Source organism: Fusarium verticillioides, chromosome 2, assembly GCF_000149555.1.
Source record: "Fusarium verticillioides 7600 chromosome 2, whole genome shotgun sequence".
In the NCBI taxonomy this organism is placed as follows: domain Eukaryota; kingdom Fungi; phylum Ascomycota; class Sordariomycetes; order Hypocreales; family Nectriaceae; genus Fusarium; species Fusarium verticillioides.
In genome coordinates, this window is record NC_031676.1 from 2,438,725 (window position 1) to 2,465,603 (window position 26,879).

The 26,879-nt window shown below is 49.2% G+C and overlaps 9 protein-coding genes across 12 annotated transcripts; 6 read left to right on the top strand and 3 right to left on the bottom strand.

Moving 5' to 3' along the window:
- Positions 1-318: 318 nt before the first annotated feature.
- FVEG_04188 (hypothetical protein) lies at positions 319-2,997 on the top strand. The gene is made up of 3 exons (XM_018891943.1): positions 319-1,485; positions 1,543-1,761; positions 1,814-2,997. The coding sequence occupies exons 1-3, from the start codon at positions 815-817 to the stop codon at positions 2,577-2,579; spliced, it is 1,656 nt and encodes a 551-aa protein (XP_018748543.1). The 5' UTR covers positions 319-814; the 3' UTR covers positions 2,580-2,997.
- A 692-nt stretch (positions 2,998-3,689) lies between these two features.
- FVEG_04186 (solute carrier family 25, member 46) lies at positions 3,690-5,535 on the top strand. Its single transcript, XM_018891942.1, has 2 exons — positions 3,690-4,387; positions 4,443-5,535. Exons 1-2 carry the CDS (start codon positions 4,048-4,050, stop codon positions 5,111-5,113), a joined length of 1,011 nt encoding a protein of 336 aa, XP_018748542.1. The 5' UTR covers positions 3,690-4,047; the 3' UTR covers positions 5,114-5,535.
- FVEG_04185 (hypothetical protein) lies at positions 5,417-9,538 on the bottom strand. Of its 3 annotated transcripts, none has more exons than XM_018891940.1 (3): positions 9,367-9,488; positions 8,175-9,312; positions 5,451-8,024 (listed from the first exon to the last, which is right to left on the bottom strand). In XM_018891940.1, exons 2-3 carry the CDS (start codon positions 8,207-8,209, stop codon positions 5,981-5,983), a joined length of 2,079 nt encoding a protein of 692 aa, XP_018748540.1. In that variant the 5' UTR covers positions 8,210-9,312; positions 9,367-9,488; the 3' UTR covers positions 5,451-5,980. The 3 variants fall into 3 exon arrangements, with proteins under 3 accessions (XP_018748539.1, XP_018748540.1, XP_018748541.1); XM_018891941.1 differs by having other exon boundaries at positions 8,175-8,687; positions 8,762-9,405; XM_018891939.1 differs by having other exon boundaries at positions 5,417-8,024; positions 8,175-9,538.
- Positions 9,539-11,650: 2,112 nt separating this feature from the next.
- Positions 11,651-12,874, top strand: FVEG_04184 (hypothetical protein; the record flags this gene model as incomplete). Its single annotated transcript, XM_018891938.1, has 2 exons — positions 11,651-12,183; positions 12,232-12,874. The coding sequence occupies 2 exons, from the start codon at positions 11,651-11,653 to the stop codon at positions 12,872-12,874; spliced, it is 1,176 nt and encodes a 391-aa protein (XP_018748538.1).
- Positions 12,875-13,423: 549 nt separating this feature from the next.
- Positions 13,424-15,843, top strand: FVEG_04183 (hypothetical protein; the record flags this gene model as incomplete). The annotated part of the gene is made up of 6 exons (XM_018891937.1): positions 13,424-13,438; positions 13,567-14,358; positions 14,408-14,665; positions 14,714-14,894; positions 14,945-15,601; positions 15,656-15,843. The coding sequence occupies 6 exons, from the start codon at positions 13,424-13,426 to the stop codon at positions 15,841-15,843; spliced, it is 2,091 nt and encodes a 696-aa protein (XP_018748537.1).
- Positions 15,844-16,525: 682 nt separating this feature from the next.
- FVEG_04182 (hypothetical protein) lies at positions 16,526-17,845 on the top strand (the record flags this gene model as incomplete). The annotated part of the gene is made up of 2 exons (XM_018891936.1): positions 16,526-16,581; positions 16,672-17,845. The coding sequence occupies 2 exons, from the start codon at positions 16,526-16,528 to the stop codon at positions 17,843-17,845; spliced, it is 1,230 nt and encodes a 409-aa protein (XP_018748536.1).
- Positions 17,846-18,179: 334 nt separating this feature from the next.
- Positions 18,180-21,826, bottom strand: FVEG_04181 (hypothetical protein). 2 transcript variants are annotated; one of them, XM_018891934.1, is made up of 3 exons: positions 21,070-21,826; positions 19,385-20,973; positions 18,180-19,332 (listed from the first exon to the last, which is right to left on the bottom strand). In XM_018891934.1, the coding sequence occupies exons 1-3, from the start codon at positions 21,191-21,193 to the stop codon at positions 18,793-18,795; spliced, it is 2,253 nt and encodes a 750-aa protein (XP_018748534.1). In that variant the 5' UTR covers positions 21,194-21,826; the 3' UTR covers positions 18,180-18,792. The 2 variants fall into 2 exon arrangements, with proteins under 2 accessions (XP_018748534.1, XP_018748535.1); XM_018891935.1 differs by having other exon boundaries at positions 18,200-19,332; positions 19,385-20,970; positions 21,070-21,814.
- Positions 21,827-23,162: 1,336 nt separating this feature from the next.
- FVEG_04180 (hypothetical protein) lies at positions 23,163-23,671 on the top strand. The gene is made up of 2 exons (XM_018891933.1): positions 23,163-23,207; positions 23,262-23,671. Exon 2 carries the CDS (start codon positions 23,293-23,295, stop codon positions 23,542-23,544), a length of 252 nt encoding a protein of 83 aa, XP_018748533.1. The 5' UTR covers positions 23,163-23,207; positions 23,262-23,292; the 3' UTR covers positions 23,545-23,671.
- An 866-nt stretch (positions 23,672-24,537) lies between these two features.
- On the bottom strand, positions 24,538-26,684 carry FVEG_04179 (hypothetical protein). Its single transcript, XM_018891932.1, has 3 exons — positions 26,189-26,684; positions 25,685-26,135; positions 24,538-25,635 (listed from the first exon to the last, which is right to left on the bottom strand). Exons 1-3 carry the CDS (start codon positions 26,499-26,501, stop codon positions 24,780-24,782), a joined length of 1,620 nt encoding a protein of 539 aa, XP_018748532.1. The 5' UTR covers positions 26,502-26,684; the 3' UTR covers positions 24,538-24,779.
- Between the last annotated feature and the right edge of the window lie 195 nt (positions 26,685-26,879).

Below are 26,879 nucleotides of genomic sequence, written 5' to 3' on the forward strand. Positions count from 1 at the left end.
AGTTCAGGGGTTGAGATGCAACTCTGCTGCGGGGTGTGATAGCATTAGGCTCTAAAAAGCGAGCTAGAGCATCAAATGCACTAACTATTAGCGGAAAAGTAACCGCATGCAGGGGGGAACACCAAACTTTCCAGCGCTCAGCCAGTCAAAAATGGCCCTCCCCTAGCAATCCCCGGCCAAACGACAGGGCCATGAGGGCCAATCCATGATGTATCAGAGGAGGATCAGGAAGGAGCAAACCCAGATCAACAGTCAAGTGACTTCAAAATGGTATCAAGACTTGGCGAACATAACAACATTAGCAACTCTTTCACCGATTCAAGATCACAACTTCGCCAGGATCAAATAGCTCAACTCTAATCCACCGATCGAGTCATTAACTTTCCTTCTCTCAGCTGTTTCCATCTTGGGTCTTGATCCTCTTGGCTACCCGTCGATCGCTGCTCAGTCGGGTTGTCACTTTTAGCTCCACGTGCTGGAGTCTCCTATCTCTAGTCCGCCACAACCACCACGGCTCTTCACGCCTCCCGCGTCTACACTGAAAAGGATTCTAGACGTCCCACGATCTCTGTTTCTCTTGCCTTTCTGTACCCGATACCGTACAGCTGCTTGCGACGCGCCCGTTTCACAAGTTCAATTTCACGCTCGACTGATGACGTTGCGATTGGCCCTAGGGGAGGTGTAAGGACTCTCTTTGAAATCGCCAATACTCGCGCCGATATCCGATCACCGCCCTCATTGAGCGTCGTCTCCGTGACTTAGTCTAGGACCAAACTGTTGACTTGAGCAACCATCCCGAATCCTATAAATTAACATGGCGTCCTCATACGCCCTTCCGACCTCCACTCTGCCCCATGCGCATCAGAACCATATGCATTCACATACACGAAGTCATTCTCAATCGTCGTTGAACAACCTCAGACGACAATCGACTTTCTCCAACGGGAGCCTTCCATCAGTACCCGACGAAGACCATAACCACGATGCTAGCCATGATCATGCGGACGGAAACGGAAATCATTCTGCACACTCCCACAATCCGAGCATCCACAAGCATGGACACAGACGCTCCCGCATGTCCAACACAAGCGCAACCATTGCCCGCGAGAAACTCCCTCCAGCCCCATTAAACACCTTGGAGGGCTGGACAGAAGAGATAACTCCGGGAGGCAAGAGTATACTTACACCGGGTCCCAAATCGGCCAACATGACTTATTCTCCTCCGGAATTTCCTCACGACCATCATGACCACGACCATCACGATCATTCCCACGATCACTCCCACGACCATTCGCATTCTCACAACCACTCACATAGTCATGGCCATAGCAATCATTATGGACATGATCATGGCCATCCGCATGATGATGACAAGGGCGAAAGATCATTATTCACCCGGATGATTCTGCCGTACACAACAAGATTTCCAATTCTGAATGCTATCTTAATTGAGAAGGATTCCAGGCGTATTTTTTACTTCATGGCGTAAGCGAAACCACATAATTTACCTGGAATGTTTGATTAATTCAGATCTCCGTCTAGACTCAACTTTTCGTTCATGGCTGTACAGGCGTTTTATGGGTACGTCACAGACTCGCTCGGTTTACTGAGCGACAGTATCCATATGTTCTTTGATTGCGTGGCGCTCATGGTGGGCTTGTTGGCTGCCGTATTGAGCAAATGGCCGCGAAGCCAGAGATTTCCTTATGGCTTCGGTAAGATTGAGACATTGAGTGGGTTCGCCAACGGTATCTTGTTGATGTAAGTAACTTTCGGCACTTCTGCAGGTCCGTTGTTAACTTATTGGGTGTAGGTTACTCAGTGTCGAAATTGCCTTTGAGGCTTTTGAACGGCTGTGGGAGGGAACTCAAACAAAGCGATTAGGCGAGCTCTTTATTGTGAGCACCTTGGGTCTACTTGTCAACCTGGTTGGAATGATGGCATTCGGTCACCATCACCACGGACACGACCATGGACACGACCACGGGCATTCTCACAGCCATGATCATGGTCATAACCATGGCCATGACCACAACCACGGCCACGACAACGAGAATATGCACGGCATTTACTTGCATATCCTTGCCGATACCTTGGGTAGCGTGTCGGTCATCGTGTCGACAATATTGACGAGCTTTTGGGGCTGGGCCGGATGGGATCCGTTAGCCTCATGCTTTATTGCTGTTCTAATCTTTCTTTCATCCAAGCCGCTAGTATACTCGTCAGCAAAACGGCTGCTACTAAGCATTCCAGAGGATACAGAGTACAACCTTCGAAACAGCTTAGGCGGTATACTGAACCAAAGAGGAGTAGTAGGCTATTCGTCGCCAAAGTTCTGGAGGGATGACCACAGCGCTAGCCCTAGTGGTGGGAAGTTATTAGGCGTAGTTCACGTAGTGGCAGCAAAAGGAGCTCCGTTGGAAGACGTCCGAGATCGAGTTCGCGAATATCTTTTGAGAGAAGGGGCAGACGTTGTGGTGCAAGTTGAACGAGAAGGAGACAACAGCTGTTGGTGCAGCAGACGAGGAATCCCAGCACCACCAGCAACGCCCACATTGGCATCAGCGAAGGCATTCTAGAAGTCGAGTTTCAAGTTGGGATAAATAGTATGAAAGAGGTGGGAATGTACAATGAAGGGGAGAAGCATTGTCGCGAGACGAAGTGTATGACTTGCTTGTGTCAAAGAAGGACAGATGTTTGTCGATTTATTTGCTGAAGGCTACTACGTCGGAATAACGGTAAGCCGCCAAAGAGCAGAGACTGGTAAATGGGTCAATACCGTTGCCAGTCGGGTTTGTCTTGGTGTTCTCAGGCAGTTCAGGCTATGTGTGCCTGGAATTGGCCAACAAGGTCATTCATGGGGCACGTGGAGGATCACATGTATCATTATAATAGGTTTTACTTGGATTCTCATCATGGAGACAGAAACTTTAGAGTAGAGGGGTAAGACAGGTGTATATCCAGCAATAGAGCAGGCTTCAAATACTATTTACACCAAAAATCTTGCTTGTTAAGTATCTATAGCTCGTGATCAGTCTATATATAAGACCAGTGAAGGTATATCTGAGACAGGATTGCGGTTTGCATGTGATAGTCAGATGCAGGAGATGGGGACTGTGGGGCTCTTCTCCAACTGAAAGAGCCTAATCTGACCTGAAGATCTGGTGTATGACCTCATTTGACCTCATTTGAGTCCTACCTAGATGCAGAGCCTTTAATCCCGCTCAATTCCGTCTGGCCGGGCTGCTGTAGCAGTGTAACCGCATGCTCTACAGTCAGCGCACTGCACTGCACTGCACTGCACTGCACTGCATTGCATTGCAAGTGACCTCAGCTTCCACAGCAATGATATGCCGGCCTCTAAAGGTAGTACCCCACGAAACTCGGTCCTTTTCCATGTGGGGAAGACAGAAAGAGAGACTCATGATGCACCCCGCGAGCCGAAGCCGAGGCAACAAAAAACGAACAGAGCCGGAACCGGGGCTCGGGGATCGGGGATGGGTGAGAGATCATTGCCCCGGAAGACCGAGGGGAATTGGAGAATTAGATTTACTAGCTGTAGTACTACCCAGTGGGTTAAAAAAAAAAAGATTGATAATTACTATCTATTTAGTTGTTGTATAGGTACTTCAGCAAGGGATGCGCTTGGACGTGAAGCTCTATTGCAGAATCTCAGGTCAAGCTCGTACCGATCGAATAGAAGCTTAGAAAATACGCCTGTGACGTGCCCGATCAGATCTTGGTTGATATACTCTCACTATTTCCCTCTCCCTTTGTTTACACTTTTTCTTTCTTGTTTTATACCCCCATAGCTCTCTGTTGTATCAGCTTGACCTTGCATTTACTTGACTTGCATCATAAGCTCTTGGTTACAAGCTACACCCTCCCCTCGGCCGAGACCACCCCACACTCTTATTATCCCACTCCCATCCTCCACATTCCTCATTCCGAGGTCCATTCTGTCAAAACCCAACATAAACCCTTCCTTTACCTCACCTCTCGGCGCCTCCTCCTTCCCGGTCATCCTCCGCCTCCAAACTCTTCAGAATGTCCTCCGCCGATACCCCAGACTCCGCCATCGAGGCCCGTGTCGTAGACAAGCTGAAGACCATTGCGCCCGCGCCTGAACCAAAAGATGACTCCAAGGCCGGCGCATCTTCTGGCCTCGCTCAGCAGCTTCGCGCCTTTGCAGCTGGTGGTTTTGGTGGTCTCTGCGCTGTCGTAGTGGGACATCCTTTCGATCTTGTCAAAGTCCGCCTTCAAACCGCTGAGCGAGGTGTTTACTCCTCTGCCGTTGATGTTGTACGCAAGAGTATTGCTCGTGATGGTCTGCGAAGAGGTCTTTACGCTGGCGTAAGCGCGCCTCTTGTCGGTGTTACACCCATGTGTACGTTATGATACTTTTTCAGCTTCATATGCCGTCAACTGACCTAGCTACCTAGTTGCCGTGTCCTTTTGGGGTTACGACCTCGGCAAGCAAATCGTCCGAGGTGTTAGTGAAGTCCCCGCCGAGGGTCTCACAATCGCCCAGATCTCAACCGCTGGCTTCATCTCCGCCATTCCCATGACCGCTATCACAGCACCCTTCGAGCGCATCAAGGTCATCCTCCAAGTCCAGGGTCAGAAGCAGCTTGCTCCCGGTGAGAAACCCAAGTACAATGGAGGCGTTGACGTCGTCCGCCAGCTCTACAAGGAGGGCGGTATCCGCAGCGTCTTCCGCGGCAGCGCTGCTACTCTCGCCCGCGATGGCCCCGGTTCTGCTGCCTACTTCGCCGCCTACGAGTACATCAAGCGAAAGATGACACCGATTGATCCCCTTACTGGAAAGCCCAGCGGTCAGCTTAGTCTTAGTGCTATCACATGCGCTGGAGCTGCCGCTGGAGTTGCCATGTGGATACCTGTCTTCCCCATCGATACGGTCAAGTCTCGCCTGCAGACCTCAGAGGGCAACGTCTCCGTTGGCAGCATCGTTCGTGAACTCTACGGAAAGGGTGGTGTCAAGGCATTCTTCCCTGGATTTGGTCCTGCCCTTGCTCGTGCTGTGCCCGCCAACGCCGCTACTTTCCTTGGTGTCGAGCTGGCTCACCAGGCCATGAACAAGGTCTTCGGCTAGATGCTATTGCCAAGAAATCGAAGCGGTAAAGCGATATAGGCATAGATAACAAAAGCTTGCTTTCGGATTTTTCAGGGGTTCGACACGGATTGTTGACCATTGGGCAAGGTCACAGCGGATGGATGGCGTTGGTTGCTGGGCATGACATGAATTGTATTTTCCCATCGGCGGTGTGCGCATTTAAAGCAGAATTCGAGCGCTGAGTATATCATTTGTTTTACGCACATAGATCATGAACAGCTAGATCGTGTTATTAACTTTCTGTTGTGATGGATAGATGAATCAAAACATAATTATACGCATCCGTCAGGTGTTTTACTTAGCTCGTCACCAACAGTGGCCGAACAAGGTAGTGAAGATGAGAGTTGGTATTCACTTTCTAAAAAAAAATACATTTGAGCAATCTTGGGCTCTTGACGGCGATCGTGCCTACAATCCTGGTATCGCTATATGCTTTCCCACGTACCAGAATACATTCCCGCCGTTTTCGCCGTAAAAACCATGCGCCGGATCCCAAAGTGTAAAGCAATATACTCTTAGCAACTCAATGAAACATGTTGTTGTCCCTGTAAATTCATCCCTTCCCTAGGTATCAATCCCAATGCCATTAGGTCCGGCATATCATTGCTGTGCTCCATTTCATGAGTGGATGGTATCCCGCCAGTTCGCCGATGCCATGAGTAAAAAGACAGACCTGCCTGTCGTTGAGTGAGTAAGAGTAAACGACTAGCAGGAAGCAACGCGCGCTGAAATAGTATAAGGCGAAGACATAAATAACGTTCTGCCCTAGTCCTCGAGAGAAAAGGATATTTGAGTCATCATCCTGTCAAAGGGCAAGTATTCTGGGGTATCAAAGAGAGTCGAGCTTTAGGCGCGCTCGGTAGTCGTCCAACGTCGTTTTGAAAGACTCATATCGCGGAAACGTTCGGCCTCGCCAGGAGGTCGAGGAAGACCCCAAAGTCCGCCCAGACCATCTCCAAGTTGTCCAATTTGAAGCTCTTCAGCGGGCTTGTCAAAATCGTGTAAGATATCTGTCTTGATTCTGATAGGGGCCGAGAGAATAGGACCTCGGGGCGTGGCCTTTGGAGTAGTCTCCCCACTTGGTGGGAACGAGAACGAGCTGAGTGAGGTGATGGCGGCGGGCGGCAAGCTCATAGATAATGAGTTTGTAGAGTTAAGCTCAAAGCGTGAAGAAAAAGATGATTGCGTAGATGAGTTCGAGGTAGACATGGCAGCAGAAGCTTGGGCTTCTCCCTTGTTGTCCTCCGGAATACCTTTAAAACGGCTAAAGTTAGGCAGCACGGAATCGAAGTCCTCCTTGTCAGAGGCATCGTCACTACCATCATCCATCAGTCTAAGTGACGAAGGCCCAGGTGTCCACAGGCCGAACGATGTGTTGGCGCTCGGTGAGTTGCTCCTTGAGCCTGATTCGCCTGTTGCCGTGGTAAGAGCTGGTCCTCGATTCAGTGGTCGCTGTGACCCAGAAGTTCGACGTAAGGACGATCCCACAGTTGCACTGGCCGAAGCACTACGACTGCCCATGGGAATGATAGGGTCGGAATAGACGAAAGAACCAATGAGTGGGCCGGGTCCATCAGTACTGCCGATGCTGGGGTTGCGGCCGCGGATAGCAGCAGGGAAACCATCAGCTGAAGTTGATCGGGATGAGACGGGAGTCGAGGTTGTTGAGCGCAAATGTTCTGTGCTTGCAGACATGCGAATATCGTACATCTGATGGGGGGAGACATGGGGTTCAGAGTTTGGCGCCTCATTTGCTGATGCAGCCAGGAGAGTGCCGTAATCAGCATCTTGCTTTCGAACTGCCATAGTGATAGAGGCAATGCCAACATCCATAAGAACAGGCTGATGAGTAATAGCGCCAATGAGAGCATTACATCCAGCTCCGTGAGATACAAGAATAACAACAGTCTCTACATCCTCGTCTTCAGAAATCGAGGGGTCGTGTGTGTCATTCGATGAAGCTCCGGCAGCCTGCGTTACCATCTCATCAGGTGCATCAGTCGTAGCGTACCAGTCCACCATCTTCTTCAGACCGCGTCGAAATCTCTTGTGCATGTCTGTCCACTCTTCTCCAAGCTGGCCGCCATCTCCAAAATCTAGTGGAGCTCTCATGGAATCCCATTGGTAATCCACCACAACGCATTCGTCACGCGCGTGGGCCACGAATCCGTCGGGGATCTTTCCGGAACTCGAGATAGCATAGTTCGGCTTTGGGACTGTGTAGCCTTTCTTTTCCATCTGAGTTGCCAGCTGCCCAGTTAGAGCCGCAGCCATAGCCGACCCTGTTGAACCTTCCACTGCAGACCCTGGTCTCAAGGGTCCAAGAGACGGACTGGCGGCAGGAGATCCGTTCCAGAGAGAAGCATTAGAGCCTCTGTGAGGCATCGGAGTTGGAGCGGGTGCAGATGTCAGTGCACTGTAGTCTTCGCGTCGTAGGAGTTCGGCCTTCGCACTTCCAAGCATGAGGGCTGCACCAGGTGGTGGGGTAATCTGTTCGAAGTACTCGGGAGACAGCCATTCTCCGAGAAAGGAATCCAAACGTAATATTGTAGATCGAAAGTGCTTTGGTGGTCCCGTTGCGGAAACGAATATGTCGTTCGGACGGTAAGGCGATTCATGGGGAGTCTGTGCAAGACCAGAGCTGATTCCGATGGATGTTTGGGCGCATCGTAAGAATGGCGAGCTATGAATGACGACCTTGAATCTACGTCGCTTTTTTGTGCCTTTGGAAGTCGTCTCGTACTCGTCCTTCGCTTGTTCGAGAATGCTGGAGATTTGGTTGCCAACAGCTCTGGCTTGAAGCCAGCCGCCGTAGGTCAGAGGGGGATCATAGGGTGTAGGGGATGAAAGATGCCATTTCTTGTCAGCAGCGTCAAGGCGGTTGCCGTGCCTAGAATAGAGGTTGGTTGAGTTCTGTAATCAACATCATGCCTATACTGTCATGCTGTACGCATACGCATACGCAGCACTAGGGCTACGCGATCTGATTGCGACGATGCATCATGACGACAGGGGTCTGGAAAGGTAGCTGAAAACGTACCTGACGACAAAGATGTAGGCCGGCGTACGGCCCATGGTCAAGTCTTCAACAGAGGCAAAATGGACAAGCCGTAGCAGGTCTGAGACAGCAAAGGCCTCGACAAGTTGAAGAGAGAGATTTGTCAGTTGTTTCGGTGGAAAGAAGAGTGAGGTTGGACTGAACCGAATAAGAGATGGAGGCCAAGGGGGTAGTCAAATACCCTGGCGCACGTCGCACAGTTAGTTTGGTTATTTTAGATGGAGCTTGTGCAGGCGCCCACTATAAAGCCGACGGGACTAGGCAGGGCAGTGTAAGTATGGACTGTACCCAGACTCAGGCACCTTGAAGCCTCCACTACAAAAGTGGCCGATTTAGGCACTCCCGGCGTTTTTGGCGTTTTGCCTCTGGGGGTCGAATTACTCAAATCAGATGAGACGGAAGAGGATAACTCAGCCAAAAACTCATATGCACGCCACGGTCCAGAAGGTCTACCGGTACACAACGTAGAAGCAGGGAGCTCAACTCGGATCGTTTCTGGTGTGGCGGTTTAGCAGGTGACCAGGGGGTGGTTGGTCCCTTGGAGTCGGGCTTGAGGTACCTGGGCTCACCTCAGCGAGTCACCGTCGCACGGCAGAGGTTGACCTGAGGTGAAGGAAGAGACAAAGGCAGGGTCCTTGAGGTGGCCGTAACATACACCGTGTCACCCCGGATAGTAGGAGATAAGATGAGGCGGAAGAGAAAAGGGGTATCCGTATGGTGTTTCGATTTTGTTTTCTCTGTGGTTGTGAACGTTTCGCGTTGTAGCTTGGACTTTGGAAATGAATATAGTAGTTGAAAGGACGGAAAGTATTAGGAGGAGTAGAAGAAACACAAAGATAGGTACTTAGTAAGGACTACTTTTAGCAACAAGTTTGAGACCTCCAACACTCCAACACTCCAAAGTCGAAACACGACACACGCACACACACGCACACACACTTTGCACCTTGATCTTGCTCCTCACCTTGTCAGGCTTGTCAACCTATCCAACTAGAGACCCAGGCCCAAAGAAAGTGTGCCTCCAATACATTGCATTTCGTCTTCGTGTTGTGTTACGACAAGGTTTGCGGGGGATGTCAGATACTTACTAGGCTGGTAGGTGTGTATAAAATCATGGAAGCTTTGGAGTTTCATTACTAGCCTTGCAATCAGGAAAGTAAATAGGTCTACCTACCTACCTAGTCAAGTGTCAAGTGCCCAGTCATGATCGGAGGATTCTGTCAAAAAGGACTGAAATCAGACGATAATTGGAATTGATCAGCATTGTCACAATGAATATTGAAAACGATGCCATCGCCGCACCTATCCAAGTTTGGGGGTTCTACTGAGGACATGTTGGGGGTTAGACTGTTCCTTTTTGGACTGTCATGGTCATGATACATCATTCTATCGTGATTCTCCTCGACCCCAGGTTTCCTTCCCCCAGCTTCTCTCGGTAACAGGTGATGTTTGAGGCTTTTTACCACGCGCTCCATCATTTCAAGCTGATGTTTCCGGCATGTAGTCACGGAACCTCTCGTCATTGGATGTCTTTGATTTTCGACCTCAGAGCTTCTGGACTGACCCCGTGGCTCTATGCACGATATTATTGCTCAACCTCGGCCAAGACTCACAACCACCGAGTTTACCTTAATTAAGACGGTCCAGCCTTGGCCCTTGGTCTGCCTGCACTGGAAGTACAGTACCATCCATACAGTACAGCTCCGGATCCATGCCCTGTCCATGCATGGCATAACCTGGTCTAAGGTAGCGGTTATAAAGAAGGCATATTCCAAGTGGATCACCTACGCCATTCAAAACACGACTCGACGCTTTGGAGGATTTCACACCTGAAATATTCATGTGATCGTACCTTTCCAACTCCGGTGCCGGCCCTCATTCGTCACTTGCGGCTCACTAGAAGCCTTCTGTATTTTCTTTTCATCCCACCTGACGGTAGATACATGGCTTAATTTTATGGAGTCGTCATGCACAAGGTCGTTCACCCTTCTCGGTATGCACCAACGGCTTTGTTCGGCATCTCTGCCAAGGCGACCTCTTCTGTATCTTTAGTCGCAGCTTGTCCAGCGAACGACTTGGACATCCTAACTTAGTCGTTACGACCCCAGTCTCAGTTCCATCCATGGTCTATCACATCGTCATGGTGGAGTCTCTGCAGGGTCCTCCATTTTTTCTGTTCGCTCTTCCATGCAGCTACGAGACGCTACTGTAAGTGACTTACTAATTACAGATTGTGTTTTCTCGTTATCGTGTTGAAAATTCGATTCCCATCATGACCATGAAAGCACAAGAAGAGGGGTTTATGGGTCCTGGCTGGTATATCCGCATCAGACTGAAGAATTTGATTCAGGCTAAGATAAAGATTGCCCGAATCTTGAAATAAATAAAAAATAAATAAAAGTTTTCGCATAAGTGCTGACCAAGCTGAATATTTATGTATCTTGAGTCTGGCTAACTAAGTGGGATAGAATGCTCTTGGTGTATCTTCTCCATAATACAGCAGAGTCAGCATCGTGAACGACACGATCCATCCGCCCTGCCTGCCTTCGCTCAACTACAGTACTCTTGTGCTCTAGCTCAGAACCTTAAGCCCGCAAGACGATACGGTAGTCCGTAGAACACGGTTCTTCAACCAAATTGACAGTTAATCCTGTCAGATATCATTCTCGAGACTGGAATTTCGAGGTTGGCGTATAATCTTAACAATGAAATCCCATGGATACTGTATCCTCGTTGTGTTTTTCTTGTACACTCCCTAACCATGTTCATCTCAAATCATGCCGAGCCACATGTATCTGATCCCATTCTCAGACTCAATGTTCCCTAAAACAACACCCATGACACAGTCATTTCCAACATCAGAGCATATCTCACTTGTAGTCGAACCATATCAGATACCCTCATCAAACAAACACGACGCCAACAGATCCAACCCCAACTGTTTCTCAATCCTGGTTAAGTAACAGGAGAGAATATCCGCATCTTTGCCAGCTCACCCCAAGATCTTTTAAAATTTGTCGAGATGTACACAGTAACAACTGAAAGGTGAAGCTGCCTTGTTCAGATTGGTGACATGCTGTGGGAATTTGTTAGTGTTTCGAATCAGTACAAGCGCCAGGGGCCGTCTTATCGGATCCTCCACGCCGAAAACTCCGGGTCCAGATCTGGTAAGACTCCGATTATGTGTTGAACAGTAATCAATCAACGTTAATGTTAGGTGTTCCCTCCTTGGTGACGTTGATCCAAAAAGGGATATCCAGTGGATGGAATTCATGATTATCGCCGCTGTATAGATTTGTAAGTCTGAGGAAGCATTTCTTTGCAACCTCGTTTTCATTGAGATACAGCCAGCGGATATGCCATTTGCTGCTGCGCCTGTCTTCTAAGCTTCGCTCCTTACTCTACCGCGCTCCCTTGTCAACCAGTTCGCTTCGTCACATCACATCACATCCCCCGCCATGAAGCTCTCGATACTTCGATTTCATGCCATCGTGGCAGCAGCCATGTTCGCAACAATCGCTTTTGCCGAGCATACCAGTAATTGGGCCGTTCTCGTCTGTACATCACGGTTCTGGTTCAACTACCGCCATCTCGCCAATGTCCTCTCTATGTACCGTACCGTCAAGCGCTTGGGTATCCCTGACTCCCAGATCATCCTCATGCTTCCCGACGACATGGCCTGTAATCCCCGGAACGCGTTCCCTGGAACCGTCTACAGCAATTCTGATCGCGCTGTCGATCTCTACGGCGACAACATCGAGGTGGACTATCGTGGCTACGAGGTTACTGTTGAGAACTTTATTCGCCTGTTGACGGATCGCGTGGGCGCGGAGATGCCACGAAGCAAGCGTCTTCTTACCGATGATCGAAGCAATATCTTGGTTTACATGACTGGCCATGGTGGAAACGAGTTCCTCAAGTTCCAGGATGCTGAGGAGATCGGCGCATTTGATCTTGCCAACGCTTTTGAGGAGATGTGGGAGAAGAAGAGGTAGGTGGCAGCTTGATTGCTTTCCTGTCAACCACTAACGGTGTTTAGATATCACGAGATCCTCTTCATGATCGACACCTGCCAAGCAAACACTATGTACAGCAGACTTTACTCCCCTAACATCATCGCTACCGGGTCCTCCAAGCTCGATCAGTCCTCATATTCGCATCACGCCGACAACGACGTAGGCGTCGCCGTTATTGATCGATACACGTACTACAACCTTGAATTTCTCGAGAGCAACGTCAAGGACCTGAACAGCCAGAAGACAGTGGGCGAACTGTTCGACAGCTACGACTTTGGCAAGATCCACTCACATGCTGGAGTGCGCTACGACCTCTTCCCAGGCGGTGAAGAAAACGCCCGTAGCCGTCTGATCACAGACTTCTTCGGCAACATCCAGAACGTTGAGGTTGACCGCAGCGGCAACCTAACTCTTGAGGAGGATCTCCTGGCGCTCAGCAAGAAAATCGCCCTTCTGCAACAGAAGGAAGCAGAGGCAGCCAAGGAGTCTGTTGGCGAGAAGGTATCTGCAAAAACACCTGCTAGTGCTCCAACTGAGACAGCCAGGAAGATCCAAAAAGCCAAGGCATTGACGGATGACAACTGGTGGACCAAGAAGGTCGTTGGTGCGACAGCGCTTGCGGGTTGTGGCCTTCTCTGGGGTCTAGGGTCTTTCTTAGAGGGTTGAGGTCAACAAACACAAATATTGTTAATTTCATACATTTATGGCATACCAAGAATACGGAGAACGGCGTACTTGATGGGATTGATGTTTTTTTTGTCACCATACCACCTAGTGATTAGTCGAGCAATCTACAGATATGGCCACAGGCAACCGGCTTTACACAGGGTATATGTTGGCTTGATTAGTCTGGTGCAATCTCAAATATGCGTCAATGGCCTGTGGTTTTTGATACTCTATGAATCTTAATACTCATAGACTGCTTTAAGCATCGGGAGTTCAAAACCTGGCAGCATAAATGATCTTGCTTTGTTTTTCTTTCACGGCGTACCTGCCAAAAGGTACCTAGGTAGGTAGATGAGATGCGTATTGCTTCTTAGTCAGCATTTTTTGGTATCAACTATTTCATGCGAATATCTCATCGAACTCTCAGTTCTGCCATGCCACTGTCGAATTAAAATACCGAAGTTCCTTCTTACATGATTATCATATGAGATTTGAAATTTTCATGCAATTTGCGTACGTCCTTTGACACGATCTGTCTGAGCTGCCACAATGGAAAAGTCTAAGGTGAGACCTGAACAAAAGATTCGCTTGACTGCTCGGGCGAGAAATACTGGCACAGCTGCAGTCATTTTTATATCTCCCCTATTGATAGAATTCATCATAGAAGTCTCACTAACTGGTCTAAAAACAAGACAAGGCCCCTCAAAACAATTCATCTCAAGTCGCGTCCACTGACAACTCATGCTCTGGCATGGTCTTGTGATGCAGAGCTTGCAGTTGCTACAGATGATACTATATACATATTCCTTCCAGAGTATCCGAGGAGTGGCGGTCCTGATGAGGGAGCGGACGAAGAAGAATTACAGAGCCAGTACACGCTCTCCTATCGGGCCTCAGGCTTGATTCGTCCAGATCCCACAATCAATACACAGCTTTGTTCGTTTTCCGGTATCAGAGTGGCTGGACCGCCAGCCAACGACGAGAATTGGTTTCCTGGTGTGGGTAATGGGTTAGTGACAGGTTCAGGGGCACCAATCTGCCAGATTGTGAGATTAGAATGGTCACCAAATGGATTGGGTTGTAATCTTCGACCTATCTTAACAGCACTTTCGACCAGTGGATGTATATACGCGATTGGTGAGCACATCGATCGACAGTCTGCAATGATATCAGGCATGCGGGTTCGAAGCTTTAAGGCATGGAAGACACTCTGGGGCCTCGGGGCCCAACTTCCGCTGCCCGACAGCAACGAAGAAGATGGATACCGAAACATGAATGAACGCATCCAGGCCTTCTCGTGGGCCAAAGAAGTGGCTACAGGCAGAGGCCTTCTGGCGTACTGCAATGATGTCGAAGAAGTAGCTGTAATGGCGGTCCAGCTCTTCTCACAGGCAAAAGAAGGTGACCCCTCGAGTGAAGAGACGCGATGGGACATCCAAGAAGTTGGCCGGTTTGATGGTAGAGGGAGACATATTAAGGAAGACGTGAGTCATGTTGAACTTGGTCGGGGAAGGCTCTAACACGATGAAATAGGCTGTGGATATCACAGATCCCGATTACGTGCCCCACGGGAGTGCCTTTTCCTTGAAATGGAGCCCATGGTTCAATGACCAAGGCAAAAGGGTTGCTATTCTAGCATATTTGGCAAAGAATCATGTCGGGTTCCGAAAGATCACTATCCTCGGCAATTGGGAGAAGGGCCATCCTCCACACATCGAAGTCGAGAAGGCGGATATGGCAGCCATTTGCATGTTTCTATCAACGGATGCATATATCGAGTGGGAAGATCTGGTACGTGGTTCATGGCACGCGGAATAGCCGTAGCTAACGTAGCCCGAGATCGTATATGACGATGGTAAGCCCGTAGCCAGGGGCGTGGTCGCTGATCCCTTCAATGTGAAGCCGTTTCAGGTTTCGTTTGTTGGCGGCGCTGAGGAGTTGGCTGGCGCTCACTATACTTGGGAGTGCTCGACAACGTATTCCAAGGAAGATGAAATAGTCTCGTCGAATCCTGTTTCTGGTACACAATTCTCACAGGCTTTGCACAAAACCCTTCTAACAGCAGCTTAGGGCTTCTAATTCATGATCAAGGCATAACACACACAGGATCGGTCCCGTACTACTCAATCGCCAGATTATCTGCAACATCGCGCAACCAAGATTGGTTTCAAACAAATCTTCCAGACTCAGAAGCCTCTGTACCGAAATGGGCAACAAGAATTCGGAAGCAGACAACACGGCTCGTTGCAAGAGCGGTTGCGCTGGAAGGTTTAGACTCAGATTCAGATGACTCAGAAGACGGCCTAATGGACGAAGATACGACACAACTACAAGTTCCCGAATCGAGGTACCGCATCTGGGGTATGGTGCAGTCACCCGGCGGTGGCACAACAGCCGTGCTTGTATCACAATACAGCACTTTGCACCCAGAAAGACGAGCACTCTGTAAACTAATGTTCTCAAGAAGAGACGAAGAGCGTGGCGAGAATGATGCAGTCACACTATCGAAGCCTTTAACTACTGAAGGCCAGGTTTGGGAGTGGATGTACGGGAATGCCCCTGAAGTGCTTGGGACCACAGCAACCCGCAAGATTTCTCCTGAGCTTAACAATTCCCTATTGAGAGAGCAGTTTAGAGATGTTGCTGCTAGTCAACGCTGCGTGTTTTGCGATGCGGCATTACGATTGGAAGAGGAAGAGGCAAAATGTGAAAACGGGCATTTGTTTGGTAAGTTGTCTACGCAGCCTCTCTAGGGCCGTTCTTGTTGACATATTTGACTAGCGCGCTGTGCTTCTACGGGACTGGCGATAATGGCTCCTGATATTTCTCGGATCTGTGCAGTGTGCGAGTTGCGATGTCTAAAAGTCGCAGAGTTGAAGCGTGTTGTCGAGATGCATTTTGGACCAGGGGCAAGTGTACAGGCATCAGGGGAGGTTTGTGGTGGATGCGGGGGAAAGTTCGTCGCATGAATAAGTTTGGCGCCTGGAGTGCAAATCAAATAGCAGAAACGATTTAGCGGCAGAGGAGCGATATGTCCTCTGTCTCTTTTCTTCGAAGGGGGTTCCTCTTATATACCCAACATACAGGTACGTTGAGAAATGGGTACCTCAGGAGTTGGGAGATGAGGTTTAATCCCAAGTGTTTTTTAGTGAAAATGAAAAGCCAAGGCTGCATATGAATACCTAAGGTAGGGATAGAAATACAGCGACTTCTTCATTATTGAATCAATACCTAACACAATACGGAGTAAGGTAGGCGAGCAAAACCCATCTGTGAGACACTGCGCGGCAAGGGAGCCAATGATTATCGTCTGCCCCGCATTACGTCGAATTTAGTGTGTAAGGACCCTGGTTCTGTGATTCAGGTCACTTCCCTTAAGCGCTAGTGCTCCATTACCTACACCGTATTAAACGGATCTCTTCCAGGTTCGCAGTGACAGGCAGTGCAGGGCACCTCATGCATGTACTTCCAACCCGACAGCCTTCCATTCCGTTATTGTCATCTTCTCTTTTCCCACATTCAACTCACTTTAAAGACTTCCCCGTAAATGCTTCCTCTCTTGTCTTATTTTCTCACAATTTCTACCTTTTCACCCCTGCTTCTAGTAGCCACAGCTAGCGGCTAGGAAGAAGGCTCTCACTTACACCCACCATGTCTGCTTCGCGATCTGGTGCTGCCGTTCCAGCAGTCAGTGCCAACTTCGAAGAGTGAGTATTAGCATCTGCTTCTGTTGACTTTCAAAGCGATTCTTTCAAGTTTCTATTGAATTTTCCCAAACCTGCTGACTCCGGCATCAGATCTCTCGCTTCCAGGCCCTTTCTCTTCGTTGTCGGCCCAGAAGCCAAGGAGTTCCATGTACACAAAGAACTCATCGGCCGACTGTCGCCAGTCCTAAACGCTCTAGTAAACGGGAACATGCGAGAAGCTCGAGAAGGCCGCGTCGTATGGGCAGACTTGGATGTCGACACTTTTGTGCGCTTCGCCAAATTCGCTTACTCTGGTGACTACAGTGAGGCACAACCTGTTCTTATCCGGGAACCAGAACTTGACACTCAAGGCAACCACTCGCCAATCAAATCCTATACTCGTGATGGTAATGAATACGCATCCTCGTCTGGACAGGACTCAGATGACTCTCGCAGCACCCGCTCGAATTCGGAGGAAATGCGTGACGACAATGATTTTGATCAAGACGAGGATCTTGACGACGATGACGACTCTTCCGAAGGCGCTCCATCAGGATACCAAAGCCCTGCAGGTGACGGAGCAAGTTCATCTGAGGCTTCCACCACTGTAGACCACATGCCAACACGCAATGGCAGTGACCGACCACCGTTCACTTATACCTACACCTACGAATATTGCGAGTGGAAGCTGCCAGCGGCCGTTGGCGAGTTTATACAGAGTTATCAGTCCAACAACGATCAACAAAATGGCGTTCTACAATCGGCTGAAGACGGTGGGCTATCAAGACGCAAACGCAGGTGTCCGGATCAAAGTTATATGCTTGACGTAACAACCCCAATAGGAAAGCGGTTTGAAGCGATGAGGAATTTTGCGCGTCCTCCTTACAACTCATCCATGATTCACGGCGGCGCTCCAGCGGTGACTAGTTTGCAGAGCACACAACAAGGCAAATACTCATATCTGCCTGTCTTCCTCAGTCACGCACGACTCTACATCCTGGCAGATAAGTATGGTGTCGAAGATCTCCGCCGTCTCTCCATTTGCCGCCTTCATTGTATACTCTACTACTTTTACTTCGACCAATACAATATTCCCGACATCGTGGCCCTCGCCCAGGAACTGTTCGAAAATACTGTGGAGGATGATATTGCACGAGAGATCATTGTGGAGTACTTTGTGTGCTTCATTGAGTACATTCGGGATACCCCAGAAGTCAAAGAGCTACTGCGCAAGGGAGGTGACTTTCCTGTAGCGTTGGTCTCTCGTGTGGCCATGCGCTTGTAAACCGGAGAAGGCCTACATGCGGCACTGGACTGAGATGGAAGCGAGGCGTTAGGATTAGACATGTCAGGGCGTTCATGGTTTGAAAATGATATTTCGGACTACTTGGCCTTGCTTTTTTTATCCCTCTACAAGAAAGGAAAGAATGGGGAAACTGCATCGTTGGTTTGTGACAGTCAAATTCGTCCAGGTACGAGATTTACTGTCTTGCAGACAATTCGATAGAGAAGCCTAAGTTAGGAATATAATGACTAAGTTATTCAACAAATGCTATATGCTCCGCAAGAGATGCAAATGCTAGGCGAAAGACGTCACACAATATACACAGACAGAGCATGGACAGGTACACAGGACTAACGGAAGTAAGTCATCGAGGAATAATTTCATTTCCTATCTTTCGTCTCAAGTCTTAAATTCCTAGCTGCTGGTTGCGATATGCTACCAAACAAGCTCCCTTTCTTCTCTCCATCCAAGGACCTTAAACCAGCCACAGAGGAAGAAGTAATATTCGAAAAGAACAAACGCAAACGTAGATACACATTAGCGACTAGCGCAGCTCCTTCCATCGGAGGAGAAGATCTCGCAGCAAGACGTCGTAACCTGTATACACGTCTCCCTTCAAACTAAATGACTGAGATAGCCACTCGCCAAGTCACCCTGACATGAGCGTAAATGGCATACCATGCCACAATGACGGGTTAACGACCGCCCGAGATATATGAAATTTATATAAACGTGGAACGAGAAAAAGAAGTAGCTCGAAAGTAGCCACATAAAAAGAAAATAATTGGTCGAGTGAGTGACAAGAAGTTCGAAAGGAATTTAAATCATCCACCAGAAGAGTAAAGAAGCGTGAGCAGACCATAATGCTCAGAGTCTCTCCATGGTACCGCAGAACGCCGTTCCTTTTAATACTGTTTCATACAGGGCAATCAACGGCTGTAGGCCGCTCAATACGCCTGGCCAGGTACGGGTTTCCTGTTAAGAGAGCCCGAAGGAGATGGCCCTGAGCGAGGCTCCTGAGAAGGATTCATGGGACTGGGTCCAGGGGGGTTATTTCTTCGGTTCATCCCGCTTGGGCTCTGTGAACGGCCACCAGCAGGCCTAGGTGACTGAGAACGAGGTCCAGGACTCATGGGTCTGCCACTTGGGGGTCCATTACGAGGACCGGGTGACTGTGCTCGAGGACCTGGGCTCATTGGACGTCCTTGAGGCCGGCCAGGAGGTCCCATTGGTGATTGAGGACGACTGCCGTTAGGATTAGGACCAGCAGGTGAGGCAGGTCGAGCTTGACCAAAGTTTCCTTGGGGGGTCATAGGTCGTTGTCCATGGGGCTGATTAGGTCCGGGTCCTCGGGGAGGCCCGCCAGCCTTAACAGGAGGGCCTGGGCGAGGGCCGCCTTGAGCAGGGCGGGGCTTCACAGGACGAGTTGACAAACAGGTTCGAGGAACAACACCCTGTCGAGAACGGTCAAGTCTGATGCAGAGAGCCTAGAAAAAGGTTAGATTGGGCTGAGGCGTGAATTGAATTGTATAAACTTACCCAGCCATCATCGTACTCATGAAGGAGTCGTACGAGGTCACCAGCTCTAAGTTCCAATTCATCGTCCATAGTGGGCTTGAAGTCAAGCTGCACGCGGTGAACGGCCGAGTTTGCGGGTCCGCCAGCAGCAGCAATAGCCGCGGCGCCCGCAGAAGGGCTGTCAAGGCCTCCAAAAGGAGCGGAAGAGCCACTGTACTCAGTACCAGCAGGACTAGCGGGAACAGCTGCCATAGGGGTATTCGGAAGGGTCAGGTCAAGTTGCTGAGGGCCTCCAGCCTTGCGAATCGAAGTCTTACGAGCGACCATAGCGGCAACTGCAGGTCCATTGGCGGAGGCGGGTCCCTGGGGAGAAGAAGGTGATTGAGGTGAAACTGGAGCGGTGGCGGCAGGGAGAGCGGCGGCGGCAGCAACAGCAATGGTCGACTTTTCCGACATGGGGCTGGGAGAAGCCCTCATCGCAGAAGCAGTCTCTTCCTGAACGGGAGATGGAACACGCTCGGCCTGAGTGCCGAAGGGGTTAGCTGGATCGACGCTTTGAGCTGTTGTTGGACGCTCCCAGGCACTGCCTCCAACGGCTCGAGGGGATAAGGGACCAGTAGCAGGTGAAGAAGCGGCAGCTGGTACAGCAAGAGTTAAACCTGCACCTTTGCTTGCGCGCTTCTCCTTTTCAAGACCGTTCCAGTTTGGAAGGAATTGGGTGACAGGTCGGAGACTAACACGGGGAGCCTTTGCATCAGTGCGAATAGAGGCAGTTTCAGTGGGCTCAGGAGACATAGAACGACGGACAGCAGCTGCGGCAACCATTGGAGGGCCACCGTTACCAGCCATCGGCCCATGAAGCTTCTCATCATCGTTCTCGAGCCTTTCCATCTCAGCCTGCTTTCGGCGTTTAGTGAAGATAAAGTAGACAAGCAAGCCCATGGCGAGTAATCCGCCAAGAACACCAAACGCGATTCCAGCCTTGGTTCCTGCACTGGTGCCACCACTAGCTTCTGGCACAGCACTGGAGCTTGAGCTAGGGAGACTCGAGGCTCCCGACATGTCGGCAACCTCATCGATAGTTGTGGAAGCAGAAGCTGAGCCAGTGGCTTTGGCGAGAATAGATTCGATAGATTGACTGCCAGTGGGATCGCTAATAACGGAAGGGACGCTTGATGGGTCGTTACTAGTGGTAATTTGGGCGCGAGTTCTGGACGGTTTAGCTGTCGAGCTCTCCTTCGCATCGTCATCCTCGGATTTGCTGCGAGACTTGGCATCCTCAGCAGCCTTCTTCTTGGCAGCCTCTTGTGCCTTTTCCTTCTCTTCCTCAGCCTTTTCTTGTTTCGCCTTGTCTTCGGCAGCCTTTTTCTTCGCTGCTTCTTCCTCCTTCTCCGCCTGTTCTTTTGCCTTTTCCTTGGCTTCTTCAGCTTCCTTCTTTTTCTCTTCAGCCTCTTCCTTCTTCTTTTCTTCGGCCTCCTTCTTTGAGTCTCTCTCGTCGTCATCATCCTTTGAGGAGCCCGTTGGTTTAGGCTCGTGGCCTACTGTTTTGTAGCCACCAATCTTCCCTTCGAAAGTAGCTTCCATTGTCTTGTAGACAGTCCTTATTTCTTCTACGATAATATTAGTTGGTACACAATTCACTGGTCAAAACCAAAATCGCAATTGGCGAAGACAATTTGGTGTACTCGAATAATTCCAAAACTTACGTGGTTGCCTCTTGTGTACATGACGCTTTGAGCCGTCGGATGAGACGTCGATCTCATGAGCGATGTTACCAAACCCAAAAAGCCCGTCGGCCCTGCGGTGTACTTGCAGATGCCGGAGATGCATGTTTGCTGGAGTTTCGGAAATTCAGATACGACGGCAACAAATTCAAAGGAGGAGATCGCGCGAGGATCCCAATTCCAAGTCCGTGGTTTTGGTGGAATATATCGTCGTTCAAGACGAAATTGGCGGGGCTGGTTGTGAAGTCGACTGGAATGAAGGGCGTTGTAATATAATAGAGGGCGGGAATAAAGAATCTGTTCCTTAGGGGTCTCGAGACTGATGTCCTTATACGGGCGACGGCGGCGGCAATGTCTCAGACGAGAACGGTGGGGGGTGCGTCGGTAACGAGGGTGATGTGAATTCGCAAGTCCAAATGCTAGTTACAACGTGATATATGGATGTTGTTGGACCAGCTGCCAAACCAGAGTTAAATGTTGAAAGGAAGCGGTGGATATGAATATCGCTCTGATAAACAAAGAGCGCACGGCAGCAGTCTTGCAAAAACGCGCCAGAGGTTGAAACGAACGGACAAACTGAACTCAACACGGCGATAGCCAAAGCAAGGCGACCGTGCAAGGGAACAGTTCTGAAAACGACTGAACGATTTCGAGGTTGAAAGAGTGTAAAAGAATGGATGGTAGTGGAGAGAAAAAAAGACAATGGGCGGAAGAGGCCCTGGACGAGGATATGGTTGTGAGGTGAGGAGATGTGGAAGGACCAGGAGCAGCTCAGTGGAGGCACTTGCCAAATACAAGGTTACCGAGCAAGGTCCCCGGACTTCCCATTGAATTCCAGGACCTACTAATGTTTGATAGGGCCAACCGAGCCCCCAAGCTAAAAGTAATCCTAGCGGGGAGCAGAGCTGAACCTGGCAGTGACAGTCGAGGTACTCCGTATTCTCCGTGCCATGTCCAGTCTCCAGATGGGCCAATTTTATTCAAGTTTCATCTTTACAGTACAAGATGGTACAGTTGAGATTGTCCCCCGTCCTCGGTAGAATGCCAATTACCTCCAGCTGTGAGTTGTTGAGCAAACATACGCCATACGAAAATGCACAGTTGAGTCTGCATAAAGCTACACCCCAAGATGCATAGGATGGTACAGTACATCACACGACACTAGGTTAGGCATATCGTATTCCAAATTTAATCTGCCACTTGTGCAGCCATCTCAGTCGTGTCACCCGTATCACCATGACCATCGCGACAATGACTTCTATCAGGCCCACTAACGGATGAGACAGGGTCCTGATTCCCACTCATTTTATTCATGAGGCGCCGTGCATTGATGATGATCAGCAGAGAAGCATGCGGCCAAGGAATTCGAGTGATTTTTGATTTGCCGAGAGGAGAAGAACCGAGGTGGGAGTCTTCAAGGCTGATCCCTGCCGATTTGTGAAGACTGAGGAGGTTCACAATAGCCAGGGGTAGCGCGTTGGCGGGGGGTTAAACATCAGGGGTGGCTTGGGCCACCGACGCCAGCAGTCAGGTACATAAGTCGCATGATTGGTTAGCGCAGACCCGCTAAATCTGTTTAGCCAGGAACCGTTGGGGCGCCGGCCAATCCGTAATGGCTTATCCAATCGACCCCTGTGCAGCGTGGCTGCTACAGTTTCCAGCCCTCAGGGAGCAAGAAAACACCGAACCTTGATATAAGTTGTCAAAATAAACTTAGCAAAGAAACCTTAAGCTTGGGCTAAATTTACATAATTCTTTTTGTCGCTTAGGGTCAAGGCCCCAAGCTTTCCTCCCCTAGCCAGCTCTAACGTCTTCCAACCCAAATTAGAGAATAGCCCCGATTTCATTAAAATTATCACACACCCACTCACACTCTCCTTTTCCATGGATGATGGATCTAATCACGATTATCGACCGGTTCACTCAAGAATGTTAGTCTATCGAACTTGCCTTCGGTAAACGTTTCCATTCTGCCATCGGCTTCCTGCCCTTTGGCTGGTTACTGTGTTCGTTGCAGCGATGGAAGAATAGAAAATACATCATAGTTGCAGAGATGTGTTTACATCTTGGACAACCTACTCACAAATGATCCCACCAACTGTTTTGATTCGATAATAAGAGTCAGTAATATCTTGTTTGTTCTATTTGAATAGGTGGCTCAATTTCTTCTGCAGGAAATCGAATCTAGAGCTTCCACTAGCAATTATGCTAATTCCATTGATTCGACGACCCATTTCTACGACGTCAGAAGAAACAAACTCCTCCTTTGTTTGGGCCACTTTGACCGCTTTAGCTGACGCATTGACTCTATCTATATATGGGTTGAAACGACAGATGGAGATGAGTCTGTGCCTGCTCTGTGCTCTTTTAATGTATCCGTCCATCCGCTGGAAACGGCCCTTGTCAAGCCGAGATGAGAAAGCATTCCGTGCAGCAATCGATTCTCGAAATGATTAGCGAAGGTTGACAAATATGCCTTGCACAGCATCTTTGCATAAAAACGATGAAATGATTCACAATAGGGTCTAGATGGGCATTCCCAAATTCTAAATACAGGGATTTTAATTAATCTTTAGTTACGGAGTACATCGTAACAACGTCACTGTTTCATGTTCAGCCTCGGTCCCTCTGTCTCGGTTGACAAACAAATGATATCGATGTTAGATCCATTGTTGTTGTGGATATGAGCTGTTGTTTCGATTTACTTCAACGCTTTTCCCCAGCTTCAACTACAGGCGCCGGTGTTCCGTAGTCAATGAGACAAAGCTTTCCCTACGATACCTCATTAGGTTCCTAGGTATCTAATCAAATTCATAAGTGCTCCATAGAGAGCAGATACTGGCTAGGTAGATGCCATAAAAGTCATTTCGGCTCCGTTTCGAGATCCTTGGTGTGTTCCTCACCTACCGGTAACAGCGCTGGCTACTCTGTACCTCTGGTAAGATGGAATTTCGCAGAACATCCTGTTTTCGTCCTTTCTATCGTTACTCAAAATTGTGAGTGTGGCTGGTCAGAGACAATCGAGTTTCAGGGATTATAATCATCGATGTCTGAGACATGACATTCCTGCGTGGCTTTAAATTTGTCTCGGTGTTAATGGGTGATTCCCGGTGTCCCTTCAATCATTTTGACATCACAAGGGCCTGAAATTCTTTACAGACCATTAAAAATGCATTCTTTATAGGAGTAGTAGCATATATGGGAGGGGAATCTTTGCAATTATCAGTCGAAGCTCGAAGTGGCCCCCTCAACACCTCTGTTTAAGATAGAATCACACCACCGAGTACGGTAATGGATAACTGGACCCCCAATTCATGAGGCGAGTTACCGAAACACTTCCAAGTTAGTCAAGTTACGATTCGCCCATGAATGTGCTGTTGAGCATCATAAGTATGTTCTTGAACTCTACCCATTCCAGGCGATGAGTTCTCAAACCGTAGTGTTTAGAATGGGGAGTTGCCAGGAAGCGATAAAAACACTCGTCACCTTCCGCGAAATTTTCTATTCAGCCATCATCGTATATCTCTATATATAGAAAGCAAATATGCTCATGTGTGAATCCAAACTGCTCAATTCAACAGGCGTCATCATACAGTTATTATAAGTACAAGAGCAGGCAAACGCTCGCTATGCTGAGTCAATGCCCCGGGTATATAATGCTTCTCCCAAGATCCAGCCTCGTCTCTTCCTCTTCACATAGAATCTTCCATCTGACGGCTTCTCGCCTTGATCCAGTTATCCTTATCCAACTTTCCGCCTTGAGCTTCGAGACCCATTCCCCTTTCTACCCATTCTTTGCTCTCCATATGCCGCAGTCGACTAAGCGCACGAGCGAATGCGAATGCCTCTTCAGAACTGGCAAAGAGATTTGAGTCTTTGAGCTTGTCAACGCTGTGTACCAGGTCATGGTTGGCAGCAGCATCCTCCGCGTGCTCATGCTTCACGCCCTGCTTCATGAGGCTTTCAGCGATCTCATCTCGGGAAACAAAAAGATCTGAAAGGGGTTTTTCTGTAGTCAGGACAAGCTTGGCGTTGCCCTCATACACAACATCGATGAATGTGATGAAGCGTCGCGCGAGATCTCGCTGCTGATGATTCATTGCGGGAATATCGGTTACAATGAATGCCTCATAAGCCCGAACCAGCTCAATGAAATCAGCAGCAGATTTTGGTTGTCGGATCAATTCGTCAAAGGTGAACCATGCCGCTCGTCCGCTGACTCGAGGAACATAAATCTCACGACCCCAGACCTTTTGCGTCTCGGGTCGAGGTTCAGGCTGTTCAGGATCGCCGAGGAATCGGAACCATTTCTCTGCGTGTGCATGCGCATGGCTGTCGAGTGAAGTGTGGTACACACCAGATGGAGGTCGAGGGATCTTTCGGTAATCGGTTGGCGAGTCGAGATTTATGACATGCAAACGATTCTTGAGAAGTTCGATGGCGGGGATGAATGACTCCCGCTGGACACCGTTCTTGTACAGCTCGTCGGGGTGTCTGTTGGAAGTTGTTACAAGGACTACACCGTTTGCCATGAGAGATTCAAGTAGTCTGTATACGGTCAGCATTGAGCGAGTTTGAAGTAATAAAGTGCACCCACCGTCTCAAAATCATTGCATCTGCTACATCCGTGCACTGGAACTCGTCGAAACAGAGCACATTTGCCTGTTGAGCAATGTCGGCCGCGATATATGGTACTCCGTCAATGTCGTTTCCGTGCTCCATTTTGAATCTATGAAGTCTCTTGTGTACATCTTGCATGAAGTTGTTGAAATGAATTCGACTTTTTGACTTAACAGATGGAGGCAGAGTTTCATATAACAGATCCATCAACATGGTCTTGCCACAACCCACGTCACCATAGAGATACAGGCCCCTCGGAAGATCGTTAGGTATATCCCCAGTAGCCGACCTGCTGCCGCCTGCGCCGAAGAGCGACGAGAATATTGACTTCTTCGTGGGCTTGAGGGATTCGATGCTGGGGTGCTGGACTGGCGGTGCATCATATTTCTCCAACTCATGATATAAGTTTTGGAAATTCTGTATGATCCCTTCTCTACTATCAGCAATGGCTTACATTCCGGCTAGGTTCCGATATCCTCACCTCTTTGGTGTTCATCGTTTCGCAGTATGCCCGCCTGTACTCTTCTGTCATATTCTGGAATTGGACCTCCGCCGTGTATAGGTTCAGCATCGACTACTGTTGCCATCGACCGCGATCGGTTAAAACATGACGTCGATAAGTTTGCGCCTTGAATCGTAAGTGCTTGTTGTGTTTGTCGGCAATATAAGCCTGTCCTCAAGCCCTGTGATGTTGCGCTCGTCCGAAGCGTCCTCGAAAATCTACCGCCATCCGCCGATAGTCGTAACAATCGAGGATGGCGAGCAGTGGCCCTACACCTCAGCGCGCCACGCATATTGATCGCATATATTTCGCAAGAATCAAGGCGGTTTCGTTCGCGATCGTTCGTTGGTGAGTATACAGAAATAAGTTTGTAACATGAGAGAGTTAATCATGGAGGGGAGTTGCGAATCCGGTATGTGAGTGACGATGGTGTGGGTCGGGTTTAGAATTGGTCCCCGGTACTGGTGACCCGAAGGCTGCCGATATTCCCGGATGTCCTTTCAATTAAGCACTCCTGTGTCAGCTTACCGAGCTCACTAACACAGGTTACTTGATGACTTCCAACAGTCTACCCTAGATGCTTGACTGTCAACCAGCTGCTCACATAGTAGTTATTTCACATGATGTATCCCCAGCACTCCAAACTCGCATCTCTCGTTTTATGCTCTTT